Source organism: Alligator mississippiensis, chromosome 3 (genome assembly GCF_030867095.1).
Source record: "Alligator mississippiensis isolate rAllMis1 chromosome 3, rAllMis1, whole genome shotgun sequence".
Lineage (NCBI taxonomy): Eukaryota > Metazoa > Chordata > Crocodylia > Alligatoridae > Alligator > Alligator mississippiensis.
The window spans coordinates 239,724,138-239,740,605 of NC_081826.1; the positions used below are offsets into that span (position 1 = coordinate 239,724,138).

Genomic DNA, 16,468 nt, shown 5'->3' on the forward strand with positions numbered 1-16,468 from the left:
ATTTTTTTTAATTAATTTTTTTTTGCTGGGTGGACACCACCATATTTTAAAACTCTTTCCAGACTACGTGGAAAAGAAAGTGATAGTTCACTGGGGTCCTCCAGTCGAGCAGATTACACAAATTCCTTGGTTTGCAATCAACCAAGAAACTTCAGCAGGACTTGATGCCATTTAATTTGTTTACATTAAGTGAAAGCTTATTCTCGCAAAAATTAATGTTAACATTTTTTTCTGAATGCAGATTCTGTAGCTTAATTCTGCCTTATCTCAAGTAAGTTGCTTGCAGTGGTATTTGAAGCTATCTAAATGTTCCACCTTCTTGACTAGAAGACTCAATCTTGTTTAATCATGAAGAACTTGAGGACAGTCCATGCTAGTTCTCCCCTCAGAAAGGACAGCGGATAGTCTCTAGCAGGGCCAAATTTTGTCAAATTGTTGAGTTAATGTGAATAGGTGGCTTCTGTTTCTTTCAAAAATGAGCCAGGAAAACTGTCATAATTTTGTAAGTTGAATGGCAGAAGGTGTAGTGTACCAATAATAAAAGGTTATTAGAGACATACTTTTATTCTTCAGTAGGTTTTGGATATTACAAACTAAATAGACACTTGGCAATTTAAAAATGCACAACTTGTTAGTGATCTATATTAAATTCCCCTATACAATAGAAAGTAATCAGCATTTCATACTATTGTATCTGAAACGTAAGAGTATCATAATATCTTATTAAAGAAAATTAAATCCGGAAAATTTTCATCGGCAAAAATGCATTGTAGCCCTCAATGAGTATTTGGTGCAAGTGTGAAGTGCACATAGAAAGGAATGTAAGTTTTTAAGCTACTGTGGGGTCACCTGATCCTAGAATTGTCATGTACCTTGTCAGATCCTAGTCCACAGAAATGTATCTAAAGACAATAAGCAGGAACCAGTCAGACCCAGGGGCACCTAAGGCTTTGCCTTTTTCCCTGCTGACATCCCAGCACTTGTAGGCATTACAAAAGTGGTGTTAAAAATCCTGCAATAACTACATGGTAACCAAGGATTTCCCTTTTCAGGAAATATCCTCAGAAGACCTCATCTGCTGCACAGTGCAGCTAGAGTGCTCTAAAGTATGAGGGCATATGTTCCTCAAATGACAAACTAATTGGTCAAAAATTCCACTAATTTAAATCCAGTAATTATCATTAATTACTCATTGATTTTTTTTCCTCTGCTATTCAGTTAGCCTACGTTTTTTCATCCCCTTCATATGCTTTACCTTGTTTTCTCCAGAAACTTTCAGTAAATCAAATCGTGAAGTTTGCCCATGTGTGAATGTTGCTTCAAGTCGTTTGTTTGAGTTCACTTCCTGTGTAGTTGTCGGTGGAATGTATGTTGTCACTTCAGTTGTAGTTGTGGCTAAATGTGGATTGTCCCTTTGGAAGACAGTTGGCCTCCTTTTTTGTGCGTGTCAGAGTAAAAGGTAATTAAAATGCTCTATTTCATTTACAGACAATGCTAATGAGGAAGAGTTGGAAAAGATCAAGTAAGGTAATCTTTAGCATGGGGTCTTTTAACATCTTTTAGAAGAACTGTGAATTTTATTCTCTTCTAGTATTGCAAAATATGGCACAGAATTTCTTTCCTATGAAACTGTATTTTGATATAATATTGAGACAAGTGAGCTGAGCTTTTTAAAAGTAGCAATTAAACCTCTCAAATGTTTGTTAAAGCATTTTAACTCATCTCGGGTTCATCTGACCACTTCTAGTTTTTGATGTAAATGGAAAAAGTGACTCTATTTTCACTAACATTTGCAACCTGTCATAAATGAGTTAATTTCTCTTTTGTATGCAATGTAAAGGAAATGTACTAAACTGAAAAAATGTGTCATGGCCTCCATGCAACAATATAACTTAAATTCTTGTTTTGTTGTTTCCCTTTTGGTTGACTGAATGTTGTAGTGTTCAAATATTTCTAGATTCAGAGTTCTAGGGAATTAAAGAATGTAATTATACTTTAAGTCTCAGACAAACACAGCATAGGTAATACTGGTCAAGTGTTGTACACCTGTCCAAGAGCATGGCTTAATATTTATTTGGAGGGATCATGCCTGGTTAGCTAAATATGCATATTTCCAAAGCCATTTCTGATGTTGGTACTGAAGAACTGCCACCATAGCAGCAGTTGTGGTAATCGTTCAAGTAAAGAGAAGAATATGGGATTTTTACTGAGATCACCAACACTATATAAATTTACATTTTATATTATCCATGTATATTTCTGAAAAAGTTAATTAAATTGTTCAGAACTTCTTATGGACTACAATACTATGACACTGGTATACTGCCTTCCAGTGAAGCATGCCTCAGGGATGGCTTTTGAATTTCATTCTTTTTTAACATAATATATAAAAGATGTATGAAAATATCTTCAAGATTTGAACTTGACTACAAAACATCACTACCAGGCAATATTACGCACTCAGTAAAAAATGTTTAAATTAATATATTTGTAATTCATTTATATTTAAGCTCAGAACAGGGACAGAGTGTTCTTGGTTTCTATTCCTGGCTTTCACATAAGCTTTCTACATAATATTAAGAGATTGATTGATTAAGTTCACTGTGTTTCCTTTTCTCAATCCATAAAAATGGTAGATGATCACTGATGAGGCACTGTTGTGTAACCAACTGATATTTGTAAGGAACTTTAAAATCCTTACATGGAGGAGACTCTAGAACAGGGGTGGGCAATTATTTCAGCTGGAGGGCCACTTAATGAGTTTAGGTGAACTTTCAAGGGCCATAAGGGTAACCCCTCCCCTTGACAGGTGCCCCACTCCCTGGTTGCCATCTTGGGACTGGATGTCCTGCTCCTACCCTGACTTCTGCCACCAGAAGTCCCTCCCCATGCTCCTGGAATTAATTCTTTTGGGAGGGGAGGGTTCCCATCTTGGAACCAGAAAAAAAAAATCATATACTAACAGTCAAACACCTACTATAATGTATTATAATTTAATTACAAAAAAATCTTTGTTATGATTAGTGTTTGTGTGCTGTATATAGAGATGATTGCATAATAACTCAGTCTTACTCTTGTATATTGTATGTGGGGTGTGGTTGGCGGTGTGTGTGTGTGGGGAGTGATTTGTGAGAAGGTGTGGCTGTTTGTGGGGGGCATAGGGTATGTTGGGGGGCGTATATGTGGAGAGTTGTAGGTGCAGAGTGTGGGTATGTGCGGTTTGTGGGGTGTGAGAGGGGGTGGGGACCCTCCCATATGCCCCCCTCCCAATGGCGCACAGCCCTTGCCATGAGCAGCAGCAGCAGGTGATGGGCGCTCAGGGCACTCATGGCCCATGCAGGCACTGCTGCCCAGCGGCATGCGGCTTCAGCTGGTGTTGCATCTGGTGGCAAGGAGTGCAGCCAGGCCAGCCTTCCTCTATCACATGGGGCTCCCTGCAGTGCACGTGCAGCTCCTGGCACTTGTGCACCATAACGGGGAAGCCCTGTGTGATAGAACGGGCTGCCTTCCCCACTGCCTTGCAGATCCTGGAACTCCACTGGGAAGCAGGGGGCAGGGCTTGACTCCACTTCCTGCGGAATCCAGGGATCTGCACCACAGGGGGTGGGGAAGGCACACCCTGCCCATCCGAGCTCGGTGCTCCCACCCCCGGACAGGCAAAGGACAGGAAGAAGATAGAAAAGTTCTCTCTTCCTTGTCCATTGTGTTTCCTGTTAAACAGAAATGCCAATTTTAATATAAATTCTGTATTTGGGGCTGAAACTCTTAAGGATGATAGTTTCCTTTAACCCCCACACCATACAAGCTGACTAATAGGTTTTATATATAAATGTGACCCTGTATCTGTGCTGAGGAACTTTAATAAAAGGTGATGTGTATTGTATGCTGAATATCAAATATATCCCTCAAATTTTAAATGCAGTCCCTGTAGCTCAATCATGTTGCATTAAGTGTGATACACTTTTTTAAGTTTTCAATATGTACACAGTTCAGAAAACTAAAAGATAATGTTTAAAATATTGTATTTTTAAAGTCAATTGCTGTTATTTTATATAATTCAACTTTGACTAAAATACACACTACATTCCAAATAACCATACCATTATCCTTTCTTCATTCAATTTTTCTCAATTCTTTTCCCCTCTAGCTGCTGCTTTCTCATGGCCCACAGGAACGTCCTGTCCCACCCCCCCTTATTTTTTACTTGACTTTGTTTTCACTTTTTCTGACTTGAATTCTTTACCCTCTAGAACAGGGTTCACTTCAACAGGTTTATTCATCTTCAAGAACTTCAGCAGAAGGACCATAACACACATCCTTTTCTGTATCATCAGCTTTTTAAATGATAAATTTAGACATCTAATTGCAGTCTTGAAATTAGATGGAGGAGTTTGGGACTATGGAAATAAAGATCAGTCTTTGTGTCTTCAGTAATAGGATGCTGTCCAGAGGCTGTTCTTTTTTAAACTCTGTGCGAGACCTGTATTTTGGAGGGACGTTCTAGTTTGCGTTTAGGCAATCAGCTACCATTGCTTTAATCTACCACAAATTCTGTATCATGTTTTCACACATGTTAAAGCTGATGCTAAGTCAACTGATGATCTGGTGATCAGTTTTCTATAAACTGTTCCTCACTGGGATGTGAGAGATGGGAAGGAGTGTCATTCGCAGCATAAGCACAATTAAATATTATCAGCTCTGTAACAGTATCTACTGTGTGTGCAGCCTTATGTTTCTTTTGACGTCTGCTTAAATTTCCCATCAAAATTAAGGATTAAACAATTTCTTCACTACTCTGTAAAATACCTTCTAATCTGGAATTTTTCCTGATGTTATCAGTCTGTCATCTGCCTAGCAAATCTTGTGTTTTCTGCAACAAGATTAATTTGATATTCATTGGTTATGCTGACAAGTGCTGCTGCAACATAAAACTGCTCAGAATATATATTTTAGCCAAGTTCTTATGTGGAGTCTCATCAAGACTCTTTGAAGCAGCTCCTAGAATGGCTTGCCTTCCTTTACAGACTCTTCAAACTGTTCTTCTTTAGTTCCCCATGAACATCACCCCCTCATATCCTTAGGCAACTTTTTCCTTCACATCATCAGTGCTCCTATGAAGATGTCGCACTTCCTTTATGCTTTCACAGGCCTTCTTACTGTGCCAGCTATGTTTTTGGCCTGCAGCCCATCTTTTTCTGCTGAGATGCCTTTTAAATGTTCTCTCCCTGCCTGTTACCTATTTGCCTCCTCTTCAGGAGGGGGCTTGTCCTACCCTCTCTGTCCTTCTTAGATAGCATAGCTTTCTTTATCTCTCCTACATTTCAGCCTTGGCAGCAGAACCTGTCCAGAAGCTGCGCTAATTATTTTTGGGACGAGGAAAATAAACTATCCCTTCACCACACTTCTCTTTATTCCTTCCTTTTCTCTTTTTTCCTATTCTCTTTGGATGTAGGATCCATTCTATTCTGACACCAAATAGTGTTGAGGTAAAGCAGGGTGCGCAGAAAGGCCTGTGTTTACTAGAGGTAAGTCATTTATTAATAATCCATACATGGATTATTACTATACTATTACTGGACGATCTGGGTGTGACTGTAAACTACGTGCGACTGGAGGGGCCTGATGGCAATGTGGTGGGGCTACTCATGGCAGGGTCACTCCTATAAAATACTGTGAAGTGCCAACCCCCAGAGTAAGGTGAGTATAGGGCAGTCCTATATTCCCAGTCCTGTTCCCCTTTTCCTTATAGCACAAACTTTATCACTAGTCAAGTACAAGGTGCAGTGAGAGCCCCTTATTAAAATTTTGACAGGCTATCACAGAATAAGAGTTACAAATAAGACAATTTTACATTGTAGTGTTTCCACCTCTGATCCAATGCAGTGTTATCCGGAAAAAGCTAAAAATATCTTGTTAATGTTACTGATCATGATGCTAGTGATAATTGTAAAGGAAAGGTGCAATATTGTATTTCTAATATATTATTTATTTTTTGAACAAGATGATAGCATTTCTGATACCTACGTGCTTGCTCACCATTTTCCTGTCTTGATTTCCACTTGATGACATTACTTTCCTTATCTTTATTTTGCCTATACTACCAATAATAGGTTTTTCAACTGAAATCCTATTATTTTGGCAGACACTTAATGTGATTAGGTGTTTACTGTTGTGACCAATAGACTTGTGGACAGTGAAACAGTAATTACAGTTCAGTACTGATATATAAGCCATTCCAAGAAAATGGGTTATCCAAATGAAACCAACCTTCATTCAACCATAATAAGTCATGGAAAGGGAAAAAAAGACCCTAAACTATTTGGGGGGGGAAATGGTTTTGTTTTGTAAAATAGTGCATTATTTGTTTAATTCCCACTATTCACATCAGAAGAAACAACTTAAAGACTTTACCATGCACACATCTGTTATTAAAAAGATGGACTTGACAAGTACATTTTTCTGCATTCAGTAATTTTTCTTTAAAAAGGTGTAATTTTGTAAAAATGAAGCCTTTGCTTACAACTCTAACAGAAAATTATTATATTTGTATATATTTTGTTTTAAAAATGCAAACGTTCTTGTGAGTGAATGAAGGGATGTATATTATATTTTATGGCTATTGTGTTCTGTATGGCTATGTGCTTGATTGTGGTTACATTGTTACTGTATGATAACAGGGGAGCTAATTCAAGCCTGGGTAACTTCTGTAATTGGAGAAAAGGGGAAAATAGCTTCAGTTATCCCTGTTTATTGATACTTAAAGGATAATGCATTTATAATATGCATTTGAATTTTTATCTCTGCCCACACTGAGTTCAATAGTCTGGCTATAGTTGGAAGAATCCAGGAAGGAAAGAATGAAAGGGAGAAGTTAAGGAGATAAAAAGATGGAGTAGAGTTGGCAGAGACTGCTGAAAAACAGATTAAATCCAGTTCACAAAAAGTTGAGGTGTCTGGGATAAATAAAGCATGCCTGAATCTATAGATTCAAAAGTTTAATGTGGAGAGCTTTTGTTCTGGGGTGGGGGAAACAAAAAAAGAAAAATAACCACATTTTTTTCTTATTATTGCTTGTTTCTGTTGCTAAGATTTTGAAAAGACTGTTTTGGGTCACTATATTAACATTGGTCACAGCTCCTGAAAGGAAATATCGGCCTAACTGGGACTAAGCATGAAACATTTGACAGTAACAAAACACCCATATCACCAGAAATTGAAACTTCCACCCCACCAACATCTTTCATGGAGTCACACATTTAGGACTAGCTAGCTATCTGTCACCTTGCAGAGTTCCCTCTCAGTGGCCCAATGTGACACAAAGTGGTTCACAGTTTGTTGCAAAGTGAGGTGTCCAAATTCAAATGAGATACATTCTTGGACCATATTTGTAGGATGGTGTCAGACCCAGCACTTGCAAACAGGTTTCTGTGGCTCTTTAGAGTTGCCATCTTGGCTTGGTACAGTAGGAAACTGGCCAGGCAGATCATGTTCCCCTTGGCTGCTTGATATAGGATAGAGAAAACATACACGGTATCAAAGACTTTCAAATTTAACATGCCAAAGGGGGTGCTGAGTGTAAAAAATAGTTACTAGCCTCAGGCAGAAAATGTGGGAAGGCATCTCCTCTACCTACTCTTCGCATGAAGTGCAGGCCAGGTCACTTACACATCACCAGGTAAATGTGGCAGACAAAGGTGCTATTGGCCAGGATCCCATGCAGCAATAACCACTGGAGGCTTCCAGGTTGCTTGCCCTGACATGATTTGGAGGTGGTGCCTGGCGGCAACAACACCAAAACAAGCCTACCTAGCTTAGTGCACCCTGTACAAACTACTCATCACCAAGAGAACTGGTGACCCTCAAGGGTGGCTGCTGAATGGGGGTCCTGCTCACCTTCCCAATTCTTGACTAAATAGGCTGTTGGACCTAGGAAAATTCCAAGGGCTTTGAAGCCACTTCAGCACCAGGACAAGTTTCCAGGCAGGTCTGAAGGCTGAGTGTTGGCCCAGGTACCCGATGCTCTGGGCTGACAGAAACATGTCACTGGAGGCCCAGTTGATACGAGCTGTGGATGTGTATTCATCGGCCCATTTACACTTGACCAGACACTAGACATCATCCTCACTGCTCATAAAAACAGTCAAGTCATCGACATAAGATAAAGAATTGCAGTCTAGATGAAATTACTGTAAGGTGGCTCTATAACTGATTGGATAATTGTTCTCATTGGCAATGGCTCAGTGTCAAACTAGGAGGTGGTATCAAAGAAGTTCCCTAGGAGTTTGTCCTAGGTTGTCCTTTTTTTCAGTATTTTTATTAATGACTTGGAAGATGGAATTGAGCATACCCTTTTTTTACCACTTGCAACGCCTGGTAATTTAAAGTCACTAGACATCAGCAAACAATGGGAAGTTGAATGTTTTAACTCATAACTTTCTTTTCTCTAAAAAACTATGTCCAGTGATTTGTTCTTCCCTTTACTTTTATACACTGATGTGTTTTAGATTTAAATTTATAATAATGTAAACTAAATGAAACATACAGGTACTTATTTTCTTAATTAAGAACATATTAGGTATAAAACTGTTCTTTTATTAATGTTTACCAACTACTTGATGTAGAATGCTAATATTTTAAAACCATCTTTGGAGGAACAGGGGAGCTTGCGCCCATATATGACTGTTTGGGTACATTATAACTCTCCATGACCATGGAACATTAGAGGGAACTAACCCTACACATGGGGTGTTATTGGTAATTCTCATAGAAAATACATTTGATAAGTATAAACATACTTTTCCTTTCTCTGCAGAAAACATTCTGTGCATTTTAGGAGGTCAAAATCATTTGTCGCATAGTGGGAATAAAGAATGTAAAGCAGTGAAAAACCCTCCCATGATCATATTCACAATTATTATCTGATTGTTCATGGACTTCAATTCATTGACTGTGGTCAGGGTAATGTGATTATATAGAAAAAAGCAAAAAAAAGCCTCCTGAGATGTATAAAAAGTGGATTTTGTTGCAAGGTGGAAGGGTGGCTTCAGTCTTCTTAAGTTGGGATGTAGGATAGATTGTAGGCAGAAAATGGGGTTTGTTTATGCAACTGCAGTATGGCCAGCCATTTCACTTGTGGAAAAGTGATACAGATATGGTCTACCTCAGTGCTGTTTGAAAGAGCCTTTATTTGATTCTGGCATATGCTAGTGTTGTTGTCCAAGCAGTATATGTCTGCATCAGTTCAGTTATCCAGACTGAAAGTGATTAAACTAGAATAGTGGTTTATCTGTAGTCATAACAAAAGCTCAGTAATGAACTCTGAATCTTTCAGCAGTGACCACGTGGTGTTTTGAAATTACTGTAGTTTTCTTTTTAATTAGGAGACCTGTATTGTAACTGTACACAGTTGTGGAATGTTGCCTTGTAATGGCCTTTCCTTACAGTATTAAAATTATTCTCAAAGGCTCTAACTCAGCTAGCAAGTGCTTAACTTGTATAGTACCATTGAATGCTACATAATTAAGTACCTTACTACATGTGGGCCAACACGAGTAGACAGTCTTCTTCATGACTCCACTGGGTTCGCAACAGCTATTTAGCTTTATAGTTTCGTAGTAGGTAGGGTCGGAAGGGACCTGAGCAGATCATCAAATCTGACCCCCTGCCATGGGCAGGAAAGAATGCTGGGGTCAAACGACCCCAGCTAGGTGATTATCTAGCCTCCTTTTGAAGACCCCCAGGTCTTCAAAAGTGTGATCAGGAGAGCTAGCTAGAAAATAGAATTTAGCTGTTATGAAACATTTCACAACTTTGGAAATTTCGGAGAACCAGCCTTACATTTTTTGTCTTGCTGTCTGGCTATCTGACTCCTTGGGAGCCAGCAGTAGAGTTGTACAGACCAGGCAATAGTGGGAGCTTTGGCTCCCTAGTGGAGATCAGAAGTTGAGAACCAGAAAGTGCTACCTTCCTACCACACCCTAGGAGCTGGGAGTCATGGCCCTCAATCTTAAGCACTGTATAGTCTCTTGCAGTCAAAAGCAGAATTTGATCCTAGTGCAGTCAAGGACTGACATAACACCTCATTCGATTAATAACAGAAAGGCTTTAATAACCATACCACAAACGAGCTATAAAATGAAATGACAGTGAAAGACTTCCCAATATTCAGTAAATGAGCTATCACAAAAGTTCTAGTATATGTTAGCTGCAATAGTGTCTCTTGCCAGTGCAGACAGGAAGCCGTTTCAGTCTTTGCAGCCTTCATCAGGCGTATATCTATTGCCCAGAGTGATCAGCCGAGCGCAGGTTACAACATTGCAGTCTTTCTCTCTCCTAGAGTGCCTTTTTTGCCAGCAACTCTGTTTCGTTCTTATACTCTTCAATTGTATAGCTTCAAGGCATTCATCCTTGATAGCTGGTTGATTAAATTCTGAATAAAACAGGTAGGGAGGGACCATCATATTACAATTGCTAACTGCTTGAATCCTGTTTTGAGTCGTCCAGTTGTGAAACTTGTTTTTTGCAAGATTTTGGTCTGGAGCTTACACTTCAATCAAGTGGGATGTGTCTTGATTCACTGAATGGTATACCTTGGGGCATTGATATTGTTTTGGGTAGTTTAACAATGGGGCAAAATGCAGAATATTCTGAACCAGTGATGGTTTATGAAGACATTTGGAAAACCCATACAGATGCTGAATGACTATTCTGAGAAATATGCCTCGATCAAGGAAGGAGGTGTCAACAAGGAGGGTACAGTTACATAGGGAGATGCAATTATTTATGAATGGTTTAGTAGCATAATAAAACATTGGGTACATTTGCAGCTAGCACAGGGGATGAAATCACTTGGGATTGCTACATTTGGCGTGGTACCAGTCATGATCTTGCATTCTTATAAAAGATGCACTGTTATTTTAATGTGGTCATTTAAATTTAATGTGTAGGTTTGGCCAAGCTTTCACAGTTATCATAGTCTGATGAAGAGCAGGTGGGTCAGGGAAGGTGGAGAAAAGGGAAGCTGATAAGGAACTAAGCAAGCTGGTCAGCCAGCTCATCTACCTTCCTGATGTCTGTGTTGAAAGTTTTAATGAAATCAGCATGTTGCCAACCAATATTTGATTTGTCTGAAATAGCATTTTCTGACAGAAAACAGTTCCATCAGCACATTTTAGACTCTCTCTCCTGGCAACTGTTGACATCAGAGCACTTGCATCAATAAATACTACTTAGACTTTGCACCCATCTGGGAGTATATTTACTGTGCTAAGTGCATTTGAGTACAGTATGCATACCAAAAAATGAATTTAATTCAAGATTTTTTTAATGTAATCCTATTAGAATCAGTTGGTCAGAGCAATTTTTGTTGAAAGACAATACCTTACAGTCAAAGCTTGTTGAACTGAGCTTGCTGGCAGGAATATTTTTCATTCAATTAGAGATCACTTTCAGTTTGGTAAGGGCCTACTCTTCCTTCTTCTGTAGACAGTAGCAGGGCTTCTGTTAACTTTAAATGGAACAGGATTGGGCCTTAAAATTTAGAGGGCATAGTTAAAATTTGATCCATTAATGGCACATTAAAAATGCATCAGTAAAACCCTTTAAGTGTCTTAATTTAAGGAAAAGTACAATGACAGATTTTGCATCTGTAGTTATACGTAATAGAGAAAAGTAGTAATTTAACAATTATCATCTCTTCTCTGTCAAGTCACAGTATTCTGGTGAAATTTATGAGAAAATGCAAAGATTAAATGTTTCAAATACATTCATTGCTTTTACTTCGATGTAACTACTGAAGTCTACATTTTGACTCCAATAAATTGTTTGAAGTCACAAGCTTCACGGGTACTGTACTGGAAAAAGATCTCTACCCTCAACCCTCCCAAACCTGACTTATCAAGAATAGGTTCAAACCTCTAAAAGTGTTCTTTCAATGTAGTTTAAAATGCTGAATTAAGAATATTATCTACCATTTTTAGTATACTATGTTATACAAGGCTATTTTAATTTAAAAGAGCCTGAGGTCCACCATATTAATAAGAGTAGCATACAGCAAGTTTTATTGTAATTAATAGAATCCCAGTGAAACCATTTTAGCATCCTAAAAAGTGAATTGAAAGTGACATTTGATTTAGCAGTCTTACAAATATTGTAAAATTGTGATGACATTTACTGTCATAAGCAGAGTGACCATTTAAGGACAGTGTTCCTAAATATTTATTTTTCTTCCACTTTGCAACATTCAATTGTACACTTAGTTGTAACTTTCTTTAAAGCCACTGTTTTTATTACAAGTCGTCATTTGATGAAAGTGTATATGTCTGCATGAAGAGAATATGATTTTTCATGTATTTTAACTTATAACAAAGGATTTGTTGTAGCAATGCAACATTTACTCCACTTATCACATGAAGATTTTTTAAATGTTTTGTGCTTTTATGGGAGTAAGCCTGCCTGAGTTCACAAAGTGAAAAGATGAAAGTGGTAGCTGGATTACATGGTGCTTTTGTGACTAATGCAAGATGTTTAATTGTGTAGTCACTGATTTCTCTTTTTTCCAATGTCAGAATCATTATCAAGTGTGTATGAATGATTAGAATAGAGGCACATGCGTCTCCAGTGGAGCAGGACGCTTCTTGAGCTGAAAATAAAATTGGGAAGCAGCACATCATGTTGTAAGGATTATGGCTGCAAACAAAAACACTGATTTGTATGGCATTGCTAATTTTGAAAGTAATTAACATGTCACAATTTCAAATGAGTCTAATTTGTGAGTAAAAGAGACCTGATGGTTTAAAAAAACCATTAAGCAATGAATGCTGAGAAAATTTTTGCTTTCTTAAACTTCATGAACTTTCCACATCTAGATGTCAGTTTGTCCACAGTAAATAATGTTTAAAGGAAATTTTCTGAATGATAGAAGGCAAGGCAAGAAATGATTAGGTTTGGTCCCAGAAACACTTGAAAATAATGGCTATAACAATTTCAGTTACATTTTAAAAAGGCATTCAGAGTTTCAGTGGTCTTATGTGCATTTAAGTGTGTAGGGGCAAGAGCCAATTTGATTAACTAACAAAACAGATGAATAATATTTCAGTGTAAATGTCACCATGTCTAACATACACTCTCAGTGACATGACTGTAGATAGCCTATCATAGGTTTGCTGCAACCTATATGATGCCTTGAGCCAAGTCACTTCAGAGTTTATGATAGTTTAGACAGCAAGAGTGATCCCTAGCAATGGAGATAACATGAGGTGAAAAGACTGCTCTGATACAAATCACACATAGCCTCCAAGGCTAGGGACAGACATTAAAAAAGCTGGAGCCTGAATTCATTACATCTTTGCAGGTTAATCTAACCCGCCTAGGTTGAACTGGTTTGTAACAGCACAGTTATTCCCTCTGGACTGAGAAACTGCATATACATGCCTGCAGTTGCTCAGGCCAGGCGCTGGGGGGTGCTAGAGAGTGCCCTCGGGTGCAGGGAAGCTGTGCTGAGTGTGCGTGGCCAGCCCAGGCTGAACTGGCTGGGGAGGGGTTTAATTCCCCCCTCCATGTCCCACCGGCAGGGACCTGAGCCCAGTCTGTTGGGCGCTCCCCCCTCACTGCTGAGCAGTGGGCTACCATGGCCCCTGAAGCAGAGGGGGCAGGGAGTGGGGTTATTCCCCACTACCCCCAGGGTACTGGAGCCAGGTCTGCCTGCCCTGACTGCCGCCACTTGCTCTGTGCCCGGGGCAAGCGGTGGAATAAGCCCCCTCCACCGCACGCCGGAGAGAGGGGGGCAGTAGGGGGCTTATTCTACCACTTGCCCCAGACACAGCGAGCAGCAGTGGCAGTGGTCGGGGCAGGCAGATTCTGCTGCGGTGCCCCAGGGACAGAGGGGTGAATAACCCCGCTCCCTGCCCCCTGCCTAAGGGGCCCTGCTGGGGGGCAATAACCCCGCCCCCACCCTGCCACTGGAGTGGCGAGAGGGAAACGAACATGATTTTGTCGCTTCCTCTTCCTGGTGGTGGGCCATGCTGCAGGGCACGGAGAGCTGCTGTGAAGCATGGTGGCACTGCAGGGAGCTTGGAGGGCTCTGGCTCCCTCCGGGCCCCAATGCTGCTGTGTACAGTCTGCTGCAGCCCCGCAGAAGGGCCCCTTGCTGGGAAGGGGCTCGTGCTCCCTGACACTATGACAGGGACTCCTGCCCCATCCTGCTGCAGCAGAAGGGTGGGGGCATGGCCAGACACCAGCTGGCAGGGCCCTTTGGGGGTGGGGCAGGGACGAGGGTTATTCTTCCTCCCTCCTGTGTCAGGCAGAGGGGACAGGAGGGGGCTTATTCCACGTCCCAAGCAGGGAGCAAGCGGTGGTGGTCAGGGCGGGCAGAACTTGGGGGTAGAGGGAGGAATGACCCCCACTCCCTGTCCCCTCTGCCTCAGGGGCCATGGCAGCCTGCCGCTGCAGCATCAAGTGAGGAGTGCCCAGCAGACTGGGCTTGGGTCTGGGAGGGGGGAATTGAACACTTCTCTGGCCAGATACCTGCCCCTGCCTATCCTGTCTGTCCCTGCTCGGCTGTGGAGTAGAGGGGTGGGGCCAGCCCTGCTCGGCTGGAGCGGAGAGCCCAGCCCAGAAAGCATGCCAGGATGCTGTGGGACTCTGGTTTAAGTTAAACCAGGAAGCAGTCTGGGACAGACATTGCATAAACCAGTTTGAGCCAAATCAGTTAAGTCTGATACTACATTTAACCATGTTTATATCAAACGAGTTTCAACCATTTTGAAACTGGTTTATGTGCACTGAATGTCAGTTCTGTTACAGGTTTAAACCAGTTGCTGATCACTTAAACCGGTTTATATGTAATGCCTGTCCCTAGCCCAAGAGAAATGCAGGAGGCGACAAGGAAATGGACAAGGTTGGGGCATATGCTGATGCATTACTACTTCTGCTCTGAATAAGATCATTGCTGCCAGTGCTCCTCTGGTCTGAATAAAAACTACCTCTTTTCAACAGAAATCATGAGGAGTGGTGACAGCATTAGCACTTCTTTCTTTTCACTTTATTGAACACCCTCTTTTGCACAGCAGAGTTTAACTGACACCTGTAGGTGTAATTTATCTCTCCTTGTACTTACTTTTCTGATCTTGGTACATTATCTGAGTCTTTATTACTGCTGAAATGTGTAGACTTAAGCTAATGAAAGTGCTTTTATGAATACTGAAAATTACAAATGATAGAAACGCATCAAATACTAGAGAAAGTACAAGTGTACTGTGGCAAGATACTACTACAAGACTAATGCTAGAAAAATCTTTGATAGAAATGTTATAACTGATACCAAATATCATAAACAGACTAATAGAATCCTAGGGTTATCATCACTGATGCATTAAAAATATGTACACATCAAAAAGTGTTGTGAATTCTAGGTCTGAGAGAGAACAAAGTTCAACTTAATGAGGCCCTACTTTAAAATAAATATTTTTCTCAAAATATTGTATACTTCTCTTTTAAAAAAGAATGTCTAAATTATTACATGAAGGTAATGAGGATAGCAAAGCATCACTTTACATTTTTGGAATTGTCCACACTAATCCATGTGGTAATGATGGGCCAGGTATAGGTATGTTTACTGTTCTCACTATAGGGCATTTAGTAGTTTTAAAAGCTTCAAATCAATGCAAATGACTCTGAGGTGTGACTCTCGCTGTAGTTCCCTATGGATAGAATAGACTCTGAATAGGTCAGGAGCATGGCCAGTGAAAGTACTTTGCAGAACCACTGACCCACTTACCTGTGTAATCATGGCGGGAGAGTACATGGCAAAGAGGGCAGGTCCTACTAACAGCAGAGTTTTGCTCTGTGAATGGGGGAAGACCAGTGTGACATGTAAGAAGGTATGAGTGAGAAGGCAAGAGAAGCTGCTCAATCCGGTAGAAAAGTAGGTCAGGAGCTAGACTAGAGAATACGTATGTTCCACCTTCCCTCCACCCCCCAAGGTTAGTAAAACTGACATGTTCCTGATCCCAGGGAATCTCCCTAGCTGCAAGGTTGCCTGCAGGAGAATTGTTTCTGACCCCTGCATTCTTGTGGTTCCGCCAGGAGGTATATGGGGTGTGGAAGACAGCTGTGCCATGGCTGAGGCTGGGCAGCCTTGCATTCATAAGAGAATTGTTTCTTACCCCCTGCCCGAGATCTGGTGAAATGGGAGGAGTACAGTGTGGGGGGGGGGGGGGGGCTCTTCTCCCACTGTGGGAACCCTCCCAGGGCTCCAAGAGGATTCCCACTGCAAGAGGATGGTGGGGACCAATCAGCTGATTGGTAGGACAGGCAAAGCCAGGGTGGGGTGCATTTTCCTGGGGCTGGAACTGCAGGAAGGCTCCAGCTACACCTGCTGCCTCCTACTTACTGCTCCAGGTTGAATCAGAGTGCATCAGGTGAGGGCTCTTATCTGGCTGGAACCCTCTTGGGGCTCTGGGAGGATTCC

The 16,468-nt window shown here is 40.8% G+C and overlaps 1 protein-coding gene across 3 annotated transcripts in view; it reads left to right on the plus strand.

Moving 5' to 3' along the window:
- The window catches only part of MCTP1 (multiple C2 and transmembrane domain containing 1), a 559,099-nt gene that overhangs the window by 309,875 nt on the left and 232,756 nt on the right, over positions 1 to 16,468 (plus strand). For 2 of the 3 annotated variants that reach the window (XM_059725021.1, XM_059725023.1), the window contains exon 6: positions 1,489 to 1,527. The exons of the other annotated variant lie outside the window; for it this stretch is intronic. In XM_059725021.1, coding sequence (XP_059581004.1) covers positions 1,489 to 1,527 — 39 coding nt within the window. The remainder of the gene's footprint in view (positions 1 to 1,488; positions 1,528 to 16,468) is intronic. 3 annotated transcript variants of the gene reach the window in all.